The sequence below is a fragment of the Aptenodytes forsteri genome, unplaced genomic scaffold, assembly GCF_000699145.1.
Source record: "Aptenodytes forsteri isolate BGI_AS27 unplaced genomic scaffold, ASM69914v1 Scaffold15, whole genome shotgun sequence".
NCBI lineage: Eukaryota > Metazoa > Chordata > Aves > Sphenisciformes > Spheniscidae > Aptenodytes > Aptenodytes forsteri.
The window spans coordinates 3,857,620-3,874,124 of NW_008795129.1; the positions used below are offsets into that span (position 1 = coordinate 3,857,620).

At 49.9% G+C, this 16,505-nt stretch overlaps 1 protein-coding gene across 1 annotated transcript in view; it reads left to right on the forward strand.

The window, feature by feature from the left end:
- Positions 1–16,505, forward strand: part of PDLIM1 (PDZ and LIM domain 1) — a 35,076-nt gene that overhangs the window by 16,300 nt on the left and 2,271 nt on the right. Inside the window, exons 3-5 of the mRNA XM_009277982.2 lie at positions 5,145–5,335; positions 12,486–12,640; positions 15,772–15,889. Coding sequence (XP_009276257.2) covers positions 5,145–5,335; positions 12,486–12,640; positions 15,772–15,889 — 464 coding nt within the window. The remainder of the gene's footprint in view (positions 1–5,144; positions 5,336–12,485; positions 12,641–15,771; positions 15,890–16,505) is intronic.

A 16,505-nucleotide genomic window follows, 5' to 3' on the forward strand; every position in this document is an offset into this window, starting at 1 on the left:
CTCTTTGCTCGACCTTCCTTGCCGCGGGGGGCGGCGGGGAGGTGGCCTGGGAAGGGGCAGGGGGCAGGCAGGAGAGCGGGGGTGCTGCGGGTGCGGTTGCAGCGGGGCGGTAGCCAGCGCCTCTGAGGGCCCAGCCCTGCCGGCTGCCTTCAGGCCATGCTGTGGGGAGAGGAAAACCCCGCTTTAGGGAGAGGCTGCCCGACCCCTCACGTCTCGGTTTAGTTTATTTAGCAAGTACGAAAAGCCTCCAGGTTTTTCCTGTTTCTGGTGGTGGCAAGGTCAGTGCAGCTGGGATGGCCTTGGTCACGTCACCATGCGGCGGATGGGACCCAAGAGCCCACCCTCACCCCAGACTGCCCCCAACCTGCCCGAGGACACCTAGGGCCATGAAGGCGTCCAGGTGGCTTTATGCCCCTGGTGCATGGGATGTGCCCCAGCTCAGCTGATGGAGGTGGCTCATCCTGGGCTGTCCATCCATCTGTCTGCCTCGCTGACAGCTGGGAATTTCCCTGGAGCCCCGTGCTCCGATTCCCAGGACGAGCAGGTCCCACGGTGGCAGCCACATCCATCTCTGGTGCATGGTGAGGAGGAAGCAGCTGCCCACGCCGCCAGCCACTGACTGGCCCTGGGCACGGAGATGATGGCTGGCACAGCTGTGGGGATTTCACAGGCTGGGCTTCAGCGTCACCGAGCGTGGCCTGGTGCGAGCAGGATGAAAGGGAGGAAGGGGCCATTGTTTTCCCAGATAATTCCCCGTGACGCAGCTTGCAGCCGGTGCGGTAGGAAATGCTGATCTGCTTCCTGCCCTGGCGCAGGGACGTTTTCCCCATCCCTGCAGCCTGGCACCATGGCTGGCGGCTCCCTGCCAGGAAGGCCGGGGTGGCAAGGGAAGCCCCTCGGCGCCCAGCTGGAAGGGCTGCGGTGCAGCGCCTGCAGTGCATGGCGGTGTTCCCATCTGCCCCCAGAGAGGGTGCTGCCACCAACAGCCGGCACCAGAAAACCCATCTGGCAGGAGACCTGTGTATTTGACCTGGAGCTGGGGTCCTACAAACCTTGTTTGTCCTTGGGACTGGGAAGTAGTTTTTTTCTCTGGGATGGGGGGATTTGCCCTGGTGCCTGGAGGACTTGGGAGCATGCAGGATCATGCTCCAAAGACACTTGGAGTTTGTTCGTATAGAGGAGGTAGTTTCAGGCAGGGAGAAGGCTATTGGAGGAACGGCTCCTCCAGCAGTGGCTTCCTGAGTGGCCCTGCTCGTGTTGGAAGTCAGTTTCTGCCCAACGGGGGACTTTCAGAAGATTGATCTATTGAACTAAGTGTGTAAACTGGAAGTGGATTAGTGGAACTGCAGCAATCCTCTTTGTGCTTAACCATTGTCTTCTGGTTTACAGCGTCCTCATGTTATGTGGCTTATCTTCCTCCTTGAAAGACCACTTTATTTTGAAAGTGAAGCAAGATGAGACCTCTCGGAGTTCAGAAGCAGCACCCTGGCAGAGAAGTTTGTGCAGTTGCTAATCCATTTTAGCTTGGGCTAGCCACTCCACCAGCCCCTCTGAAGACATACCTCAGCAAAGGAAGGAGGCTGGTATCTGTGCAGACAAAGTGTTCTAACTATCACAGTATCAGTTTACAGTGGTAAAATATGGCTCTTGAATATCCTACCCGGAGGCTTGGGAGCTTCCATACGCCAGCTTCAGACTGAAATAACCGCTGCCGGTACCCCTGCTGGCTGCCGACTGCAGCCCGCTGCAGACAGGGCCGGCATCGAGGGACTGAGGCAGCGCCATGGCTTGCAGGAAGGGTGAGGCAAGTGCTTCCGGATCTGCCTGCAGATGCCAACCGAAGATGTCTCCAAAAAGATCTAATATTAGTCACACCCCTTTGTAATACTGACAAAGAAAGAGCGGGTCATGCTCTGACTGAATAAAAGCATGTCCTTGTGTCTGACTGCCAGTTCTTCCTTTGCAAACAAACCATTGCTTACTGCTCTTGTAGTCCATACCCCAGCCAGGGATGCTGCTTAATGCTGCTTGCCCCCTTTTCCTTGCGTTGGTCCTGAGAATGCCACAGCCTTGGAGGTGCTGCAAACCCCAGGCATCTCAACTGCATAAACCAGGCGCTGCCCCCCCCCACGTGTACACAGTATAGCAGTGTTTTTGTACTAACATTTTTCACTTGCCTGCTGGTGGACAGGTTTTTGGGAGGGTCACATTTCTGTTTTTTTTTCCCCAGTAGTAAGTCAGAGACTCTCAGATAAACACATGATTCCAGGAGCTGGGGCTTTAACAAAACTGCTGCACAGCACAGGGCCTGGACTGGCAGTTCTGGCAAATCTCTAGGTAAATACATTTGACAGTGAGAACACCTTATCTTTTGATCTTGGGATCATGAAAGTACTTGTTCTTTGCAAATTCCTTCCACAGCTCGAGCAGAAAGAGCAGCATGGTGTGACAGGAGGTGCTGGAGAATTTGGATTATCCAAATGCCCTTTATAATGTTACTGCTCTTGTAATACTTGTCTGGAGACTCTCGGGTTATACACCTTCTACGCTGTTGTCCAGATGGGATTTTTTTCTAATCTAATCTTCAGGCACCACCTTCTGCACCGATATCTCTGTTTAACTTGTTATAAACTCCCTTATAGTCAGTGGACTTTATCCACATGAGAGGTACTACAGATGTCCTGACACTTTTGAAAGCTTCATTTATGGTCTTGGATGTTATTACACAGCAGAAAACCCACCTGGTGGCCAAAAGTAGGCCAAAATCTCCTATGTGGATTCTGTGCCTGAGCACGCATTGCAGTTCTTCTTGGAGTCAAGGCACTAATGTGATTTCAGTCTCTCTCCTCCATCTGGCCATCTATTTTCTCAACACTTGTAGGAACTTAAACATCCTTGAGGCCTCCATCACTGTCAAACTGATTTGGGCTTGGCTGACAGAGTCAAGGGTCCTTGGTGGGGGTGGGAACGTGCCCACGTGCATGTGGAGCATGTAATTGAGACGCCTTACTTCATTAGGAAAACAGAATTTAAAAAAAAATACCCTAAATTACTTCCCTTTCTCTAATTCTTGGTTAATATTTAAATGTTTCCGCAATACAGGTTGTGACATGATTTCAACTTTGAGCCTGTTTGACCTAAGAGTATAACCCCTTTAGCCTAACACTTCTGCCTCTGTCTTTCATTAAACTGGCTATTTATGTGCACGTCTGAAACCCTCTCCCACTTGTGGCCTCCAAATGGTGGGCTAACGTGTATTTAATGCTGATAAAAGATTACTGATACTTTTCCCCACGGTGTAATATACAGGCTGAAGTAATTTTTTTTGCTAAAATCCACAGTTTCTGCCATGGGAAAGACTATTTTTATGAGCGCTATTATGTGCTTTGAATGAGATTGCAACAAAGGGAGATTAGCTAATTACTCCAGGGTCTTTCTTCCTTTGGTGTGTGGGAAGGCTTCATGGCTGATGTCCATACAGATTGGCCAGAAAGCCATGGGAGAGCAGTCCCGCCACCCCACACCTGAACATCTTGAGCTACCCCGCTGATTTCAAATGACTTGTAACTCATGAGTGCGTCGGGAGCCACGACGCTCTTCTCTGAGGGATCCTATGCTGTGCTTGATGCCATAAATAGCATTTGAGTGCCATGAAGCGAGATGACTCCCATCTGTCAGTCTGGGAATGCTAGCCAGCTGCTTAAGGAAATCTGGGGACATAAAAGCGATTTAAAGAAAAATCTGTAGGGGAATTTAGTCATCCTTGTTTCTAGTGAGTGTTTATCCTGTAACTATAGCTTTATCAAACAAATGCCGTGAGGCGTTCAAAGGGCGGTGAAGGCTCACTTCGTTGCTGTAGAAGTCAGCGCCTGTATGGAGTGGGAGGGGGAACCGGTTGTGGTAATTAGAGCTGGGAACCATGGGCCCAGCATGTTAAGAAGGGCCCCGTTTCATCCTGTGCCATTGGGCGTTAGCCCTGTAGCGAAGCCATTCCCAGTTCAGCTGGCTGAAACGTTTCAAAACGCATATATCTCTACAGCTGGCTGAAACGTTTCAAAACGCATATTTTGGTGCCGTCTTTTAGCCCTGAATACTTCAGCCGCCTCTGTGAATGTTAGTCCTTTCTTCTGCCTGCTCTAGTAAGGCCCCGCTGTGCTTACTCCTTGCTTTGGTCAAGCATCTTCTCTCGGGAGAAAAAAGCCCTGGATGTTGTTATCTCTGCCCCAAGGCTGCTAATTCCCAGCCTGCTGAACTGGGGATGTGGCTTATAAATTTCCCCATTTTTGTTAGCACTGCCTGTGATTCAGAAGAGTCTTACCTCATGTCTTATTTAACGTGGGTTTGGCCCCTTTCTTATTAAATTGTAACCGGTGTTTCTAAGTATCCACTAATACCTCTGGAAGCCTCCAGTTTGCAGCAAATGCTGCACCCAGAATGTCTGGGTGATATCTCATACTTCTGGCACTGACAAGATCTCTGGCATTTAGCTGTCACTGTCTGTGGACAGCCTTTTGTATTAACAAGAGTCATCTTCCCACCTTTATTGTGGGAATTTCTTGTCCAGAAAGTCCAAAGCTGTTTGTCAAAGGCAGCTGTGAACCTCAGTCTTAGCTGAAGGAGTAGACATGCTCCAGAGCATTTGTAGTAATGACAAAGCCGTTCTTTTCAGGTTGCTCTTATCTAAGGAGAGCCAAACTTTCAGATGTTGTTGAAGAGTGCTCCTCTTTCTGCCCCTCATCTTCACTTCTCCATAGAAATCAGCCCTGCTTTCAGGAATTGCAAGGAATGCTTAAAATCTGCAGTCTTGCATGAGAAGGTAGGTCCTGTGGCTTACTGTAGGCTTGCAGGAGCTCCCAGGTGTGTGACAGCTTGAGCTAATAGCTCTGGCAGTGTTTCTGAGCTCTTAAGTTCCCAGCATGTCAACTCTGAAATGTCCTGAAGGTCAGCCTGAAGCCATCCAGGATGGGACCCTCGTAACACGTGGAGGACGCTCACCTGCTTTGGTGGTCATGGTTGTGTGCTCCTCAGCTGACAACACATGCAAAGACCACCATTGCAGCAGCTGCTCGCTCCGGGCTGCCCCATCACATCCCACCTGCATGCCTGAGCACCTCTGATTTTTGCCTCTGCTCCTTTGCATGCAGGAAATAAGGCACATAGGAAGTGCACACAACCGGAGCGCGGTGCCCTTCACTGCTGCCACGGCTTCTGCCCCCAGAGTGATCACTGCTCAGTACAACAGCCCAGCAGGCCTCTACTCCTCAGAGAACATCCAGACCTTCAACAGTGCGGTGGAGTCAAAGACATCACCTGGGGCCCTGGAGCCTACCAAGCCGTAAGTATCTTCCTCACTTCCCCTCCCTGCCCGGGCTCCCAGGGGAAGGCTCCAGGAGACGTGAGTTCGCTGCGAGGGTACCAATTTGTTAACCCAGAAAAGCTCTCTTTCAGGACAAGGGAAGGAGCAGAGGCACAAGCGTGGATGTGGTCCCCAGGGGCAGGGCTCGGAGGAGCGGGGAACGTTTCATGAGATGCAGAAATGAAATTAATGCTGTTGTGTTTCTTTGTTTAGCAGAGACCGACGCAGTTTCCGCGTTCGTTCAGCATGACATACCAGCCCACTGGTCTGAACAGGTGCCTGATAGCTTGTTACGAGCACTTTGTGAAGTTAGCGTTTTGTGCTGGCTTTGCGGGCAATGCTGGGCAGGAAGGGTACCAGCTAGCGCAGGAAGCACACGCGTCCCCGTTCCTGGCTGGCCTGGGATTTATAGACAGGACCTGCCTAAGTTTGGATCTTTCTATTTTTTATTATTGAACCTTGTTTTTCACGGGGGTTTTAAAAAGTAGCTGAAATGTTCGTACCTGTGTGAGGGATTTTATATATGGGATTGGAAAGGGTCCCAACCTTACAAGGGCCTATTGGTTTTTGTGGTTGCATCTGAGCTTCACCAAAGACATTCCTTTATCCCAGAAGTCCAAAGTTCCTCTTTTTTCATTGGAAGCAATAAACCAGGAGCTTTCTGAAATCTTTCTGGCTGTGTTGGTCAGGTTGCTTAACTGCCCTAAGTCTCTGTAGAGCAATACCAAACTGCCGGCAAGACTTTGGCCACTTCTACAATAAAAGCTGCAAGACCAATGCTTTAGGTGATACTCAGCTAAATTCCTGACTTGTGAATGGGGAGACAAAAGTGACTTCAGCCTCTGCTTTTGCAGGGCACAAAGACCTGAGACTGTGGTTTAACACAAGCCTGAAAACTTGCCCCTGACTGAAACCGGCTTCTTGCACTGGCAGCCTTGTCTGCAGCATGGGCCCTTCTCGGCAGAGTTATGGTGCTGCAGCTGGCAGACGAGGTGCCTGTTCCTCATTTGCTTCTGGTAGACCTCAGCAGCCTCATTCAGGGGCTGAGCAAAGGCAGAGCAAGGACAAGGGAAATCTGACTTTGCGTTAACCTGATGGGACCATTTGGCAGTCAAATACCACCTCTGGTCTAGTCTGCAGTCCCCTCCAGGTGAGAGTACTCCCTGGAAGTTAGCTATATTTGGCTGGAAACTTGTGGGTGATCCCTTTTTCTTGCAGGGATCAGCAAAGAGGTGGGTTTCTTCTAGTGCTGTGGCTCACTGTGCTCCTCCTAGCAGGAAAGTCCGTTACCAGCCCTGCTGCGTGTGGGGTACATGGCATCTCTTTCATCTTTCCCTTGCTGAAACGCAGCAAGTTGCAAAGGAATGCTGGGGGGACTGTGGATGAGACCTTCGATGCTAATACACTTTTGTTTACAGAATCATCAAAAGCAAATGAATTGCTGCTGGTTTTCAGTGAGAGCCAGGGGCCTCACCCTGCCATTAAAAACCCACTGTGGTCTCCCCAGTGCACAAGCACAGGATGTGTAGGTTCTCCCTTCACACAGCCTTCCGGCTGCCTTTAAATTCCTGCCCGTCTGTTTTGCTGAGTTATTTGTACATGGCCGACCTTGCTCTGGGTTTATCTGGCATTTATCTGCATCTCCATTCCGTACCCAGCAGACACACAGCCTATCTGAACCCGGCAGCCTGATCCTGCCACTGCACATGGTGACGTGACAGGGGGACCAGATCCATGGTCCATCCTTAGAGGGTGTGTGATGTAAATGCAGGGCTGTGGTACAGACAGAAACACCAGCAAACATCTCCACTGGATTTGGTGTCGCAAAGTAGGCGGGGAGGGCAGGGAGAAGTCCCACTGCTGAGCACATCTGTTTTGGGATCGGAGCTGAGATTGCCCCTTGTTAGGGCACCCAGGCTAGCTTTGGGAAGGGCAGCAGCAAAGGTGGCATTCCTTGGCTGGACAGTGGGACCATGAGTGTGTGCTCAGGTAGCTAGTTCATAGTGAAACCCCTGCTGTCATGTCTTCATTGCTTCTGCAACCCCTGCATTTACTCATCAGTAGCGCGGCTGCATTTTAGTTTTTGTGTGGACGCACCTGGAGTGCGAGACCAGAGCCACAGCATTAGCCAGAAGCCTTTAATGTAAAGTCATGTATTCAGTGGTGTGTCCCTCCGGCACAAGGAACAGACAGTATTCTGCAACTGCTTGTATCACTTGGAATATTTGGTTTAGCCCTTCATTAATTTCTTCCTTCTTTCCTTTCTTCCTCCTCTGCATTTTTTTCCTCAATTCCACATTGTAAAACCCAAATCAACCCCCAAACAACCACAACTCAAACTGCCCGTGTGAACGTGTGGGCCCGTAGCTGCCCATCGCCGATGAGCGCGATGCAGGCTCCCTTTGCCTCCATCTATAACCCTCTGCAGGCACAGACCTCCGAGCTGCCACAGCGGAGGCACAGCACCTCCTCTGTCCCCAGCCAAGTTCGAGTGGGGCCTGAGCAGCTGAAGCGTGTGGCCCAGGTCTGCCCCAACAGCCCCGTGGAAGTGGAGGTGCCGGGACTCAAAGTGCTGCATGTGCAGTTCAATTCTCCCCTGCAGCTCTATTCACAGAGCAACATCATGGATTCCCTGCAGGGGCAGCTCTCTTCTGTTACCCCCGATTTCCTCAGGTAACCTGCCTGCTGCCTCTGCGGACAGCTCGGTGCATCCGTTCATCCACATCTCGGTGTCCACGAGTGCCTCATCCTTGTCTGTGGCTCACGGCATTGGCCGGTCACAAGGAAACAGCGTTTACATTTCACCTTTCCAACATTTGTGCATGACTCTTCACAGGAGCTTTCTCTGCATTGTGTCTGTGTCCAACACTGCGGGAAGCAACAAAACATAATTTCAGCCTGTCAGTGTGTCCATTGCCGCCTGCGCACCTGCGCAGCAGGGCCTTGACAGCAGCTGGCGGCTTTCCTGGAGAAGCCACCTGCAGCAGATGGATTTGCTGGGGGCAGGAGAGTGCTTTATCCTGAAAGCTGGTGTTTCTCTGTTGTTTCTTGCGACTGGAAGGTGCTGCCACAGGTGTCTTTGTGCTTTTGTTTCACTGGCTGTGGGCTGGGCCATGGGCGTGGGCTGGGCATGTTTCATTTCAGGCTGAAGCAGGTCCCCATGGGTCTCCATCTTTGGCTGATAACACTCGTGAGTTTGGAGCAGCCTGGGCAGGCACCAGGCACATGGAGGACCCAGTCTGTGTTCCCACCCCTGCCCACTTGTCTGCACAGGTTGCTGCTCTTGGGGCTGCCTCTTTGGCCGTAGGAGCGGAGGATGCTCGACATGCTCTGAGGTCTGCAGGACCTGCGGAGAGACTCAGCATCACAAGGCCTGGGTGCTCTTTGTTGTTTGCTTTGTGGCAGTTGGGAACCAGCTGGCCCATGCCTCTAAATGACAGCCCACAGGGTTTTACAGGGAGGACTTCAGTATCGAGATGGGTGAAGCAGAAAGCACGTTTAGCCATCTCGAAGGATGGCTCCAATCAAAGCTGAATTGTTCCAGAAGATGTGAACCTTCCGCAGAGTTATCCCGTTATGTGACCAAGCAGCTTGCAGCTGTGTGACATGTGGTCCAGGGAGGTGGTCAGTCCCGTGGCCTTTGTGGGACAGAGCAAATGGGCGCAGCCAGATCTCGTAGCTTCTCAGCTGCTCACAGTCCCCTCCTGGGCCAAGCACCACGTGCTTCAAAGCCGAAAAGTTGGCGTACTTACCCATGGACCCACACAGCCAAGTTTTGCCATGTGCCAGCAGCCAAGAGATAATGGGAGGCTGTGGATTTACTGCTGCCTCGTTACTCAGTCCAGTTACTTGCTGTAAATCACTGCTCTGGCTTGTAGTCGATACCGTGCACGCCAGGAGTGGTCACACTCTGCTGGCTGTGCTGGTCCCGGCAGCTGATAACACTCACAAAGGAGCCCCAGGCATCAGCAATTGTTTCATTGCAAAAGCGAGTGCTCCCAAGTACTGGGCCTTCCTGTAGCCCAGCTTTGAGATCCTTGTAGACTTTACAAAATGTGCTAGCATAAACTAGTAAAATGACATTAGTAAAGCATAAGCTGTGCTTTTCTGAAGACACTGTGCCAGGCTGTGTCTTTATGGTTTATTACCATCTTCTTGCCAATTTTCAAAGCTCAATGATCCAGTCTTAGTCAGCGTTGCAAGTTGCCCATGGTAGAAGCAGTGAAATCCAGTAGCGGTTATGTGAGTCTGAAATTCAGTAAAGGTTGTTGGAGTTGTCCCCTACAAAGTTTCTGCGCTGGGGAACTCCTGCGCATGGAAAAGGACACCAGTTGTTGGTGATTGCTGCAGATGAAGTACCTGTGTAACAGGAGGTGCCGTAAATCAGCTGACATATGGAGACTCATTATCCCGCAGGCACAATTCCTGTGCCTGTGGCGTTGCCCATTCAAAAGATGCATGTGCTTTATGGTGGTTTTTTTTTTTTCTTTAAGCAGCATAGCCTTCTGCCCTGACAAGTTGAAGTATTTCACTCTGCTGGTACAAATTCTAGGATTTGGGGTTTTTTTACAGTCTTTCGGAAATCTTGTGTATGCAAGTATACCTATAGGGTACATACCTGGGAGAGCTGATCTGTATGTTTTGCACACTGTCACAATGCATGGTTGAAATGTGATGGCTTTGTTTGACTCAAGTGCTCTTTAAGATGATTCAGCCTTTGCTCTTTGAATGCATGTTAGTGAAACATTCTTAGTATGCAAACTGCAATGACGGGCTTCTTGCCTAATGTTTTTATGGGTGGACAGAGTGGTGGGAGTATATGAGTTTACGTAAGATGAATGTAATGTGGAGCATGGATTCATTTGGGATAACCTAGGACATTTTCTGTGTAATAGAAGGCACATCATTATTTTATTTTGGATGAGAGGCTTCAGTAAATGAGATCCAGGCTTCAAGGGTTCAACTGCTTGCAAGTCTAATGTGCTTCCTGCTCCACTGAAAATTACTAAAGATGGAAACATTTTATGAAATTCTTTTTATGGAAATAGCATTTTATAAGACGTGCGATGATTTTACCTCTGATGCTTGAAGAGTTTATTATGTAGAGTAACTCCCAGATGACTCAATTGCACATTGGCATGGAAAGTATGCAGTTGCCTCCTCAAGAAAAAGATTTCCCTCTGCAATTTAGTCTGAACTTCAGGATGTTTATGTACTTTTCAGGCAATCACAGGGTGCAGGGACGGTGAAACCTAATAGACCATTTACATTTATAAGGCTGCATTATGTAATTGAGCTGTCAGAGGAGACTTGTCAGTTGTGTCATTTTTCCAGAGATGTTTTATTCCAGCCACAGAATACAAGGCAGGCAGGAACGTCCCGTGTCATTTAGTCCATCCCCTAGCCCAGCATTTGGTCAATTTAAACCATTGATTTAAATCATTCCCAGTGGATATTTGTCCAGACTCTTTTTAAATCCTTTAGTATGCAGGTTGCTCACCTGTCCACGGCAATCTCCTCTGGTATTTCGGTGTCTGTCTGTTGGAAAGCTTTTCCCAAGGGATATTCTGAATATCCTCCTGCCGTTTTAAGCCTGTAGTTAGAATAGAATCATTGAGGTTGGAAAAGACCTTTAAGATCATCGAGTCCAACTGTCGACCGAACACCACCATGTCCACTAAACCATGTCCCTAAGTGCCTCATCTACTCGTCTTTTAAATACCTCCAGGGATGGGGACTCCACCACTTCCCTGGGCAGCCTGTTCCAATGTTTCACCACTCTTTCAGTAAAGAAATTTTTCCTCACATCCAATCTAAACCTCCCCTGGTGCAACTTGAGGCCATTTCCTCTCGTCCTATCGCTTGTTACTTGGGAGAAGAGACTGACACCCACCTCGCTACAACCTCCTTTCAGGTAGTTGTAGAGAGCGATGAGGTCTCCCCTCAGCCTCCTTTTCTCCAGGCTAAACAACCCCAGTTCCCTCAGCCGCTCCTCATCAGACTTGTGCTCCAGACCCCTCACCAGCCTCGTTGCCCTTCTCTGGACACGCTCCAGCACCTCAACGTCCTTCTTGTAGTGAGGGGCCCAAAACTGAACACAGTATTCGAGGTGCGGCCTCACCAGTGCCGAGTACAGGGGCACGATCACTTCCCTGCTCCTGCTGGCCACACTATTTATGAATTATGAACTATATATAGTTCATCCTGTACCCACCAGATGTGGAGAACATCCTAGGTACTGCCTCCAGCCTCTCTTTTTTTTTTCCTAAAGACCCTTTCGCTGGCACAATGACCACCCTTTCAGCCACCCTGCACTGTGAAAAGCTGCCCCTGAAGCACCTCGGTCTCTAGGCTGAGGGTGCAAGTCCCTCGTGACATGAGTGGCAGCAGCAGCGGTCAGGAGGCAGCTGAGAGGAAGGCTCAGTCTTAGCAGGCAAAAATCTCCTCTGCCCTTGACCTGCTCATTAACCTTAGTTAAATGCTGTAAATGGGCTGTGGCTCAGAGTCTCCACCTATAAAATGGAAATAATAACACTTGAAAACCCAATTAAATTATTGCCAATCAGAGGATCTTTTAGTTAGATCCTACAGCTGTTACTTTGTGAAGGTGGCCTTTAGGACCAATTCACAATGTACTTACAAAGATTTCTTTTTGATGGAATAAACTTTACTTAATTTGAGATTCACAGCGGTGTAAGGTAGCAGTCCAAGGCAGTTTATGCATGCAAGGAACATGCATAGATGGCACAGCCACCATGTGGGATTCCCATCGCAGCACATGAGTTCTTTATTTTCCTATTAACAGAGCAGTGGTTTCCTGGGCAGAAAGTTTTAGTTTCTGGAGCATATAGTAATTGCGAAGCAGGGAGAACACTTGGGGATTGGCTGGAGGCGGGGGGGGAGAACCCGCTGACAGTGGCGTACGCGGATAGCCCAGCGTGCTGATCCCACCTGGGCTGCAGCTGTCTTGGGCGAACACACCCAGCACCTCCGTGTTTTATGGCGTCCTGTTGTGCGCTTGTTTTGCACGTTCATTCTTCAGTCATATGGTGCATTGTGAAAATTTTGCTCGAGGGACTGGCTTTAGTTTTCAGCCATTTAACAAGCATGTTCTCTGTTCCTTCCTCAGTTTAGATCAGCATAACCAGCCCCCAGGCGGCATCATCATAGACAGAGAATCTGAGGTTTACAAGATGCTCCAGGAGAATCAAGAGTCAAATGAGCCACCCAGACAATCTGCTTCCTTCCTTGTGTTGCAAGAGATTCTGGAGTCAGAAGAGAAAGGTAAGCACTCATTGCATACCTAAGCTGAGTGTGCTCTTCCCTTTTGCCATTCCTTGGGCTGTGCACAGTGTTTAAGAGTAACACCTAAAATTTTATTTTCCTTCCTTAGCTGGTGGTTGTTCAAGGTAGCGTGTGTAGATGGTTTCCACAGAAACAGACCCTTTCACTAACTTTACTCCTAAATTTCCTCTCCTTGATTAGGGCCCATATCATTGGTTACTCATTGAGTGAGTGCTCAAGAAATAAACCCCTACAACATTTAGTTGTCAAGAAGGAATTTAAAAAGCTGCAAAAACTCTTCTTTGCTTTCTAAAGTTTTGCCCCTTTAAGGTAACATTCACTGATTAAAGATCGTCTTAGATTCAAGACTTTGAATGGTACCACAAGGTAGGGCTTTTCAGTGAGTCCTAAAGCTTCTGGTCTCCATCCTTCTATACAAGAAAAAGGATCCACTTCTGCAGCTGAATGTAAAAATATGGAAGCTGGGTTACAGTGAGCAGTTCATGGCTTTTAATCTCTGAAACTTTGCTCTGTTTGGCATTCTTGATCTGACATCTGGACTTGTGCAGTTCAGGGCTATAGACTTTAAGAAAAGCCAATTAACTTAACTGGGGGCCAAATCATACTCTCTTCTCCCCTTGCATAAAATAAAATAAACAAACAAATAGGAAAAGAATTCCAAGAATGACTTTTTTTTTTCCTTAGGCCAGTTGAGACTTTGTCTTCTGTGTTATTAGCCTGGCAGTGGAACATTCAATTTCATCCAACAAAAGCCTGGTGCCGAGATATTTGCCACAAAGGGAAACAGATCAGCCAAGTGCTGGTAGGTCTCACAGACCTGTAAGGAAAGAGCAAAATGAAGGAAATAAGGAAACAATAGGAAGAAAGAAACCAGGATCTTGGAGTCTTTAATATGCTGTTAAAATACCTACCTGAAAGCATCTTTTAAATATTGAGTGTTTGCAACTTGCCCTTCAGGGTTCAGCTCCTGCACAGAAGGGACTGGAGTAGCCGGGACTTCTCACACATCCAAGGTCCTCCCCCGTGCTTAGTAGTGCTGAAGAAGATAAGAAGCAAAAGCCTCTCTATTTTGTCTTTCTTTGAAGATTTGCAGCATTATTGGGATTCTCTGGCACAAGGTTTGCCGGCCCGATCACAGGCCAGGATAGGCTTTGGCTTTGCTCCACCGTGAGCTGATAATCACCCATGTGGAGCAGGGCCGGGAAGTTACGCAGCCCCAAAGGAATGTTTGTCCCCGAGGAGACAGTGCCCCTGCCTGCCGCGCCGCTCGGCCGGGCTCAAACACCACCGCTGCTGAGTCAGATCATGTCTGCGGCAATAAACAGCAGATAAATAGCACGTTTGTTGGCTGTTTCTCCAAGCCTGTCTTCAGGCGATGGCTTGTGAGTAGCAGCAGGGAACTATCTCCTCAGCTGGGACAAGTCCCTTGGGGCATCGCTGACTGTATCGGCTGTGCTGACTTACTGACAGCTGAGAGCCTGGCCCCGGACACCAGGTCTGTGTGTGGGTGCTGGTGTGTGGAAGCACCACGGCTGGTCTGTGTTTACACCTGACCCTGCGCTCTTAGGTGGAGGGTGTTTTGCAGGGCGGAACAGGTTACGTTTCCTGTGGGTATTTGATTAAGCTGATCCCTTTAGAGAGATTTAAAAACATGCTGTCAATGTTGCTGGTGCGAGCAAAGTGCTGGTTGAGGCAGAGGGAATGAGCAGAGGTGATAGGGAAGAGCTTGAAAATGTGGTTGCTGCTGCTTCCTTCCCAGCAAGGGTCACTTGCAGTAACTGTCGGAGGCCAGGTGCTTCCTGCTGTCTTTGGAGGGTGCATGGGCTGTATCGCCCCCATTAGGGAACTTGCACCTCTGGACCAGCATCTCTGTACGGAGCTGGGTGCAAACCTCTGAGCTGAAGGCTGCCCAGAGGCAAAGCAGCGCGGTGTCACCCGCCCCATGGGTGAGCGGTGATACTTGGGCCGCTTTCCATGCTCGGCTGGGTGACAGGGAGGTGAGTGGGCAGTTTCCCGGCTTTTCCCCTCAGCTCTTCTGTCAGTGGTGCTGCCCCGGACTGTGAGGTGTGCCTGACCTTGCTGGTCACCAGGGTGTGCCTTTGGAGAGTTTGTCCTTCCCTTACACCAGAAACAACCGGTGCAGTGTGCTCTTGGCTTGACACTAGTCAGAAGGGTTTTGTCAGCATCCCTCCCAGACTGAGGTGGCACAGGTCTGCCCATCGATCCCCCTCTGTTTCTGGTGAAACGTCGTGGGAGTCTCTGCAGCCCTCCTTCCCTTCTTGCCTGGTATTGAACCTCTTGTAAAAAGTCATATAGATAAGACTAGTCACATCAGTGCTGTCACTTTGTAAGAGGCTCCTTTTTCCACTGCAGATATTTAAAGGCTTGCCTTGTATCCTGCATCTAGGATCCAGTGCTGTTGTAGGCATCCAGGTCAGCAGCTGTGTCCTGTGAAGGACCTGCAGGACATCCCTGCCCCAGAGAGGTTGCACTAGGGAGATACCGTTCCTGGAGCTGCTACGCAGCAGCAGGAGAGCACAAGGTTATCCCCAGTGTCCCAGGGCCCTGCCACAACAAGGAGTTTGTTAACCAACTCTTCCAGGAGTCTTGGGGGAGCCAGCCCCACCGTACACCAGACAGCAGACTGGAAGAGGACTTTGACAGTCCTCCCTAGTCTGCCAGGACACCCACCTCCTGTTTTTGAGCCCAAATCTGGCAATCATCAGCTTGACCCTGTGTGTGTGATCAGGACATGACAGGCAGACTCCGGTGCTGCCAAGGCTGAGGTTGAGGCTTTGCTTTGTGCATCTGTGCACGTGAGACACATCAGCTAAAGTCTGATAGGCTTTTAAGATGAGAAGAGACAGCATCATCTCTTCTGACTGCCCACAGTCTCAGGCCCTCAGGTTTCCAGGGCCAGGTTCATCTGTGTCCCTTCTCTCCCTCCTCCCCACACACCCCTAAATCCCTGCCCCCTTTCCATGCATGAATCCCTGCCTCAGAGCTGGGGTTAAAGAATACCACCCCTCCCTAGCAGAGCATCTGCTTGGGAGGAAGAGCCTAGAGCCACGCATCTCACATGCTCTGAAGCACTCTCCTTCCGCCCCCAGGAGACCCTATCAAACCGTCTGGATTTAGGAGCGTCAAAGCCCCCACCACAAAGGTGGCCTCATCGATTGGGAATGCCCAGAAGCTGCCCATGTGCGAGAAGTGTGGATCTGGCATTGTGTAAGTAAGCTTGTCCCTGGGGTTGCAGGCCGTGGCCGAGCGTCCCATGCCTGTGCGAGGGGCTGAGGTGCTGCACCCGAAAACTTCACCTACCCACATCCAGTGCATCCAGGAGCCGGCTCAAAGCACATTTATTCTCACCAGCTTTGATAACACTAACTTTGCCATTCCCTGCAGTGAGGCAGGAGTTGGGTTTCCCTCTACAGATCCATACCAATAGAAACCAAAGCAAGTCCCTGTGAGACAAACCTCGAGACAGTTGTTGCTGCAGTGTTTTGCTTCCTATCTGAAAGCTGTTTACAGCACCCAGAAACCAAATGACCATTCCATTCAGGGTCTGTGTATTTAATGATTTTCGTGTCTTGGCACTCCCAGCCATGGAGTGGGGACGTGCCCTGGTGGTCAGAGGCAATGTGGACTGGGAGAGCTGCATTCTGCTCCCCACTCTGCTCTAAGACCACACACCTCCACTGTGTCTACGCAGACATAATTTTTCATAGAATCATAGAATCATTAAGGTTGGAAAAGACCTCTAAGATCATCGAGTCCAACCGTCAACCCAACACCACCATGCCCACTAAACCATGTCCCTAAGCGCCTCATCTACACATCTTTT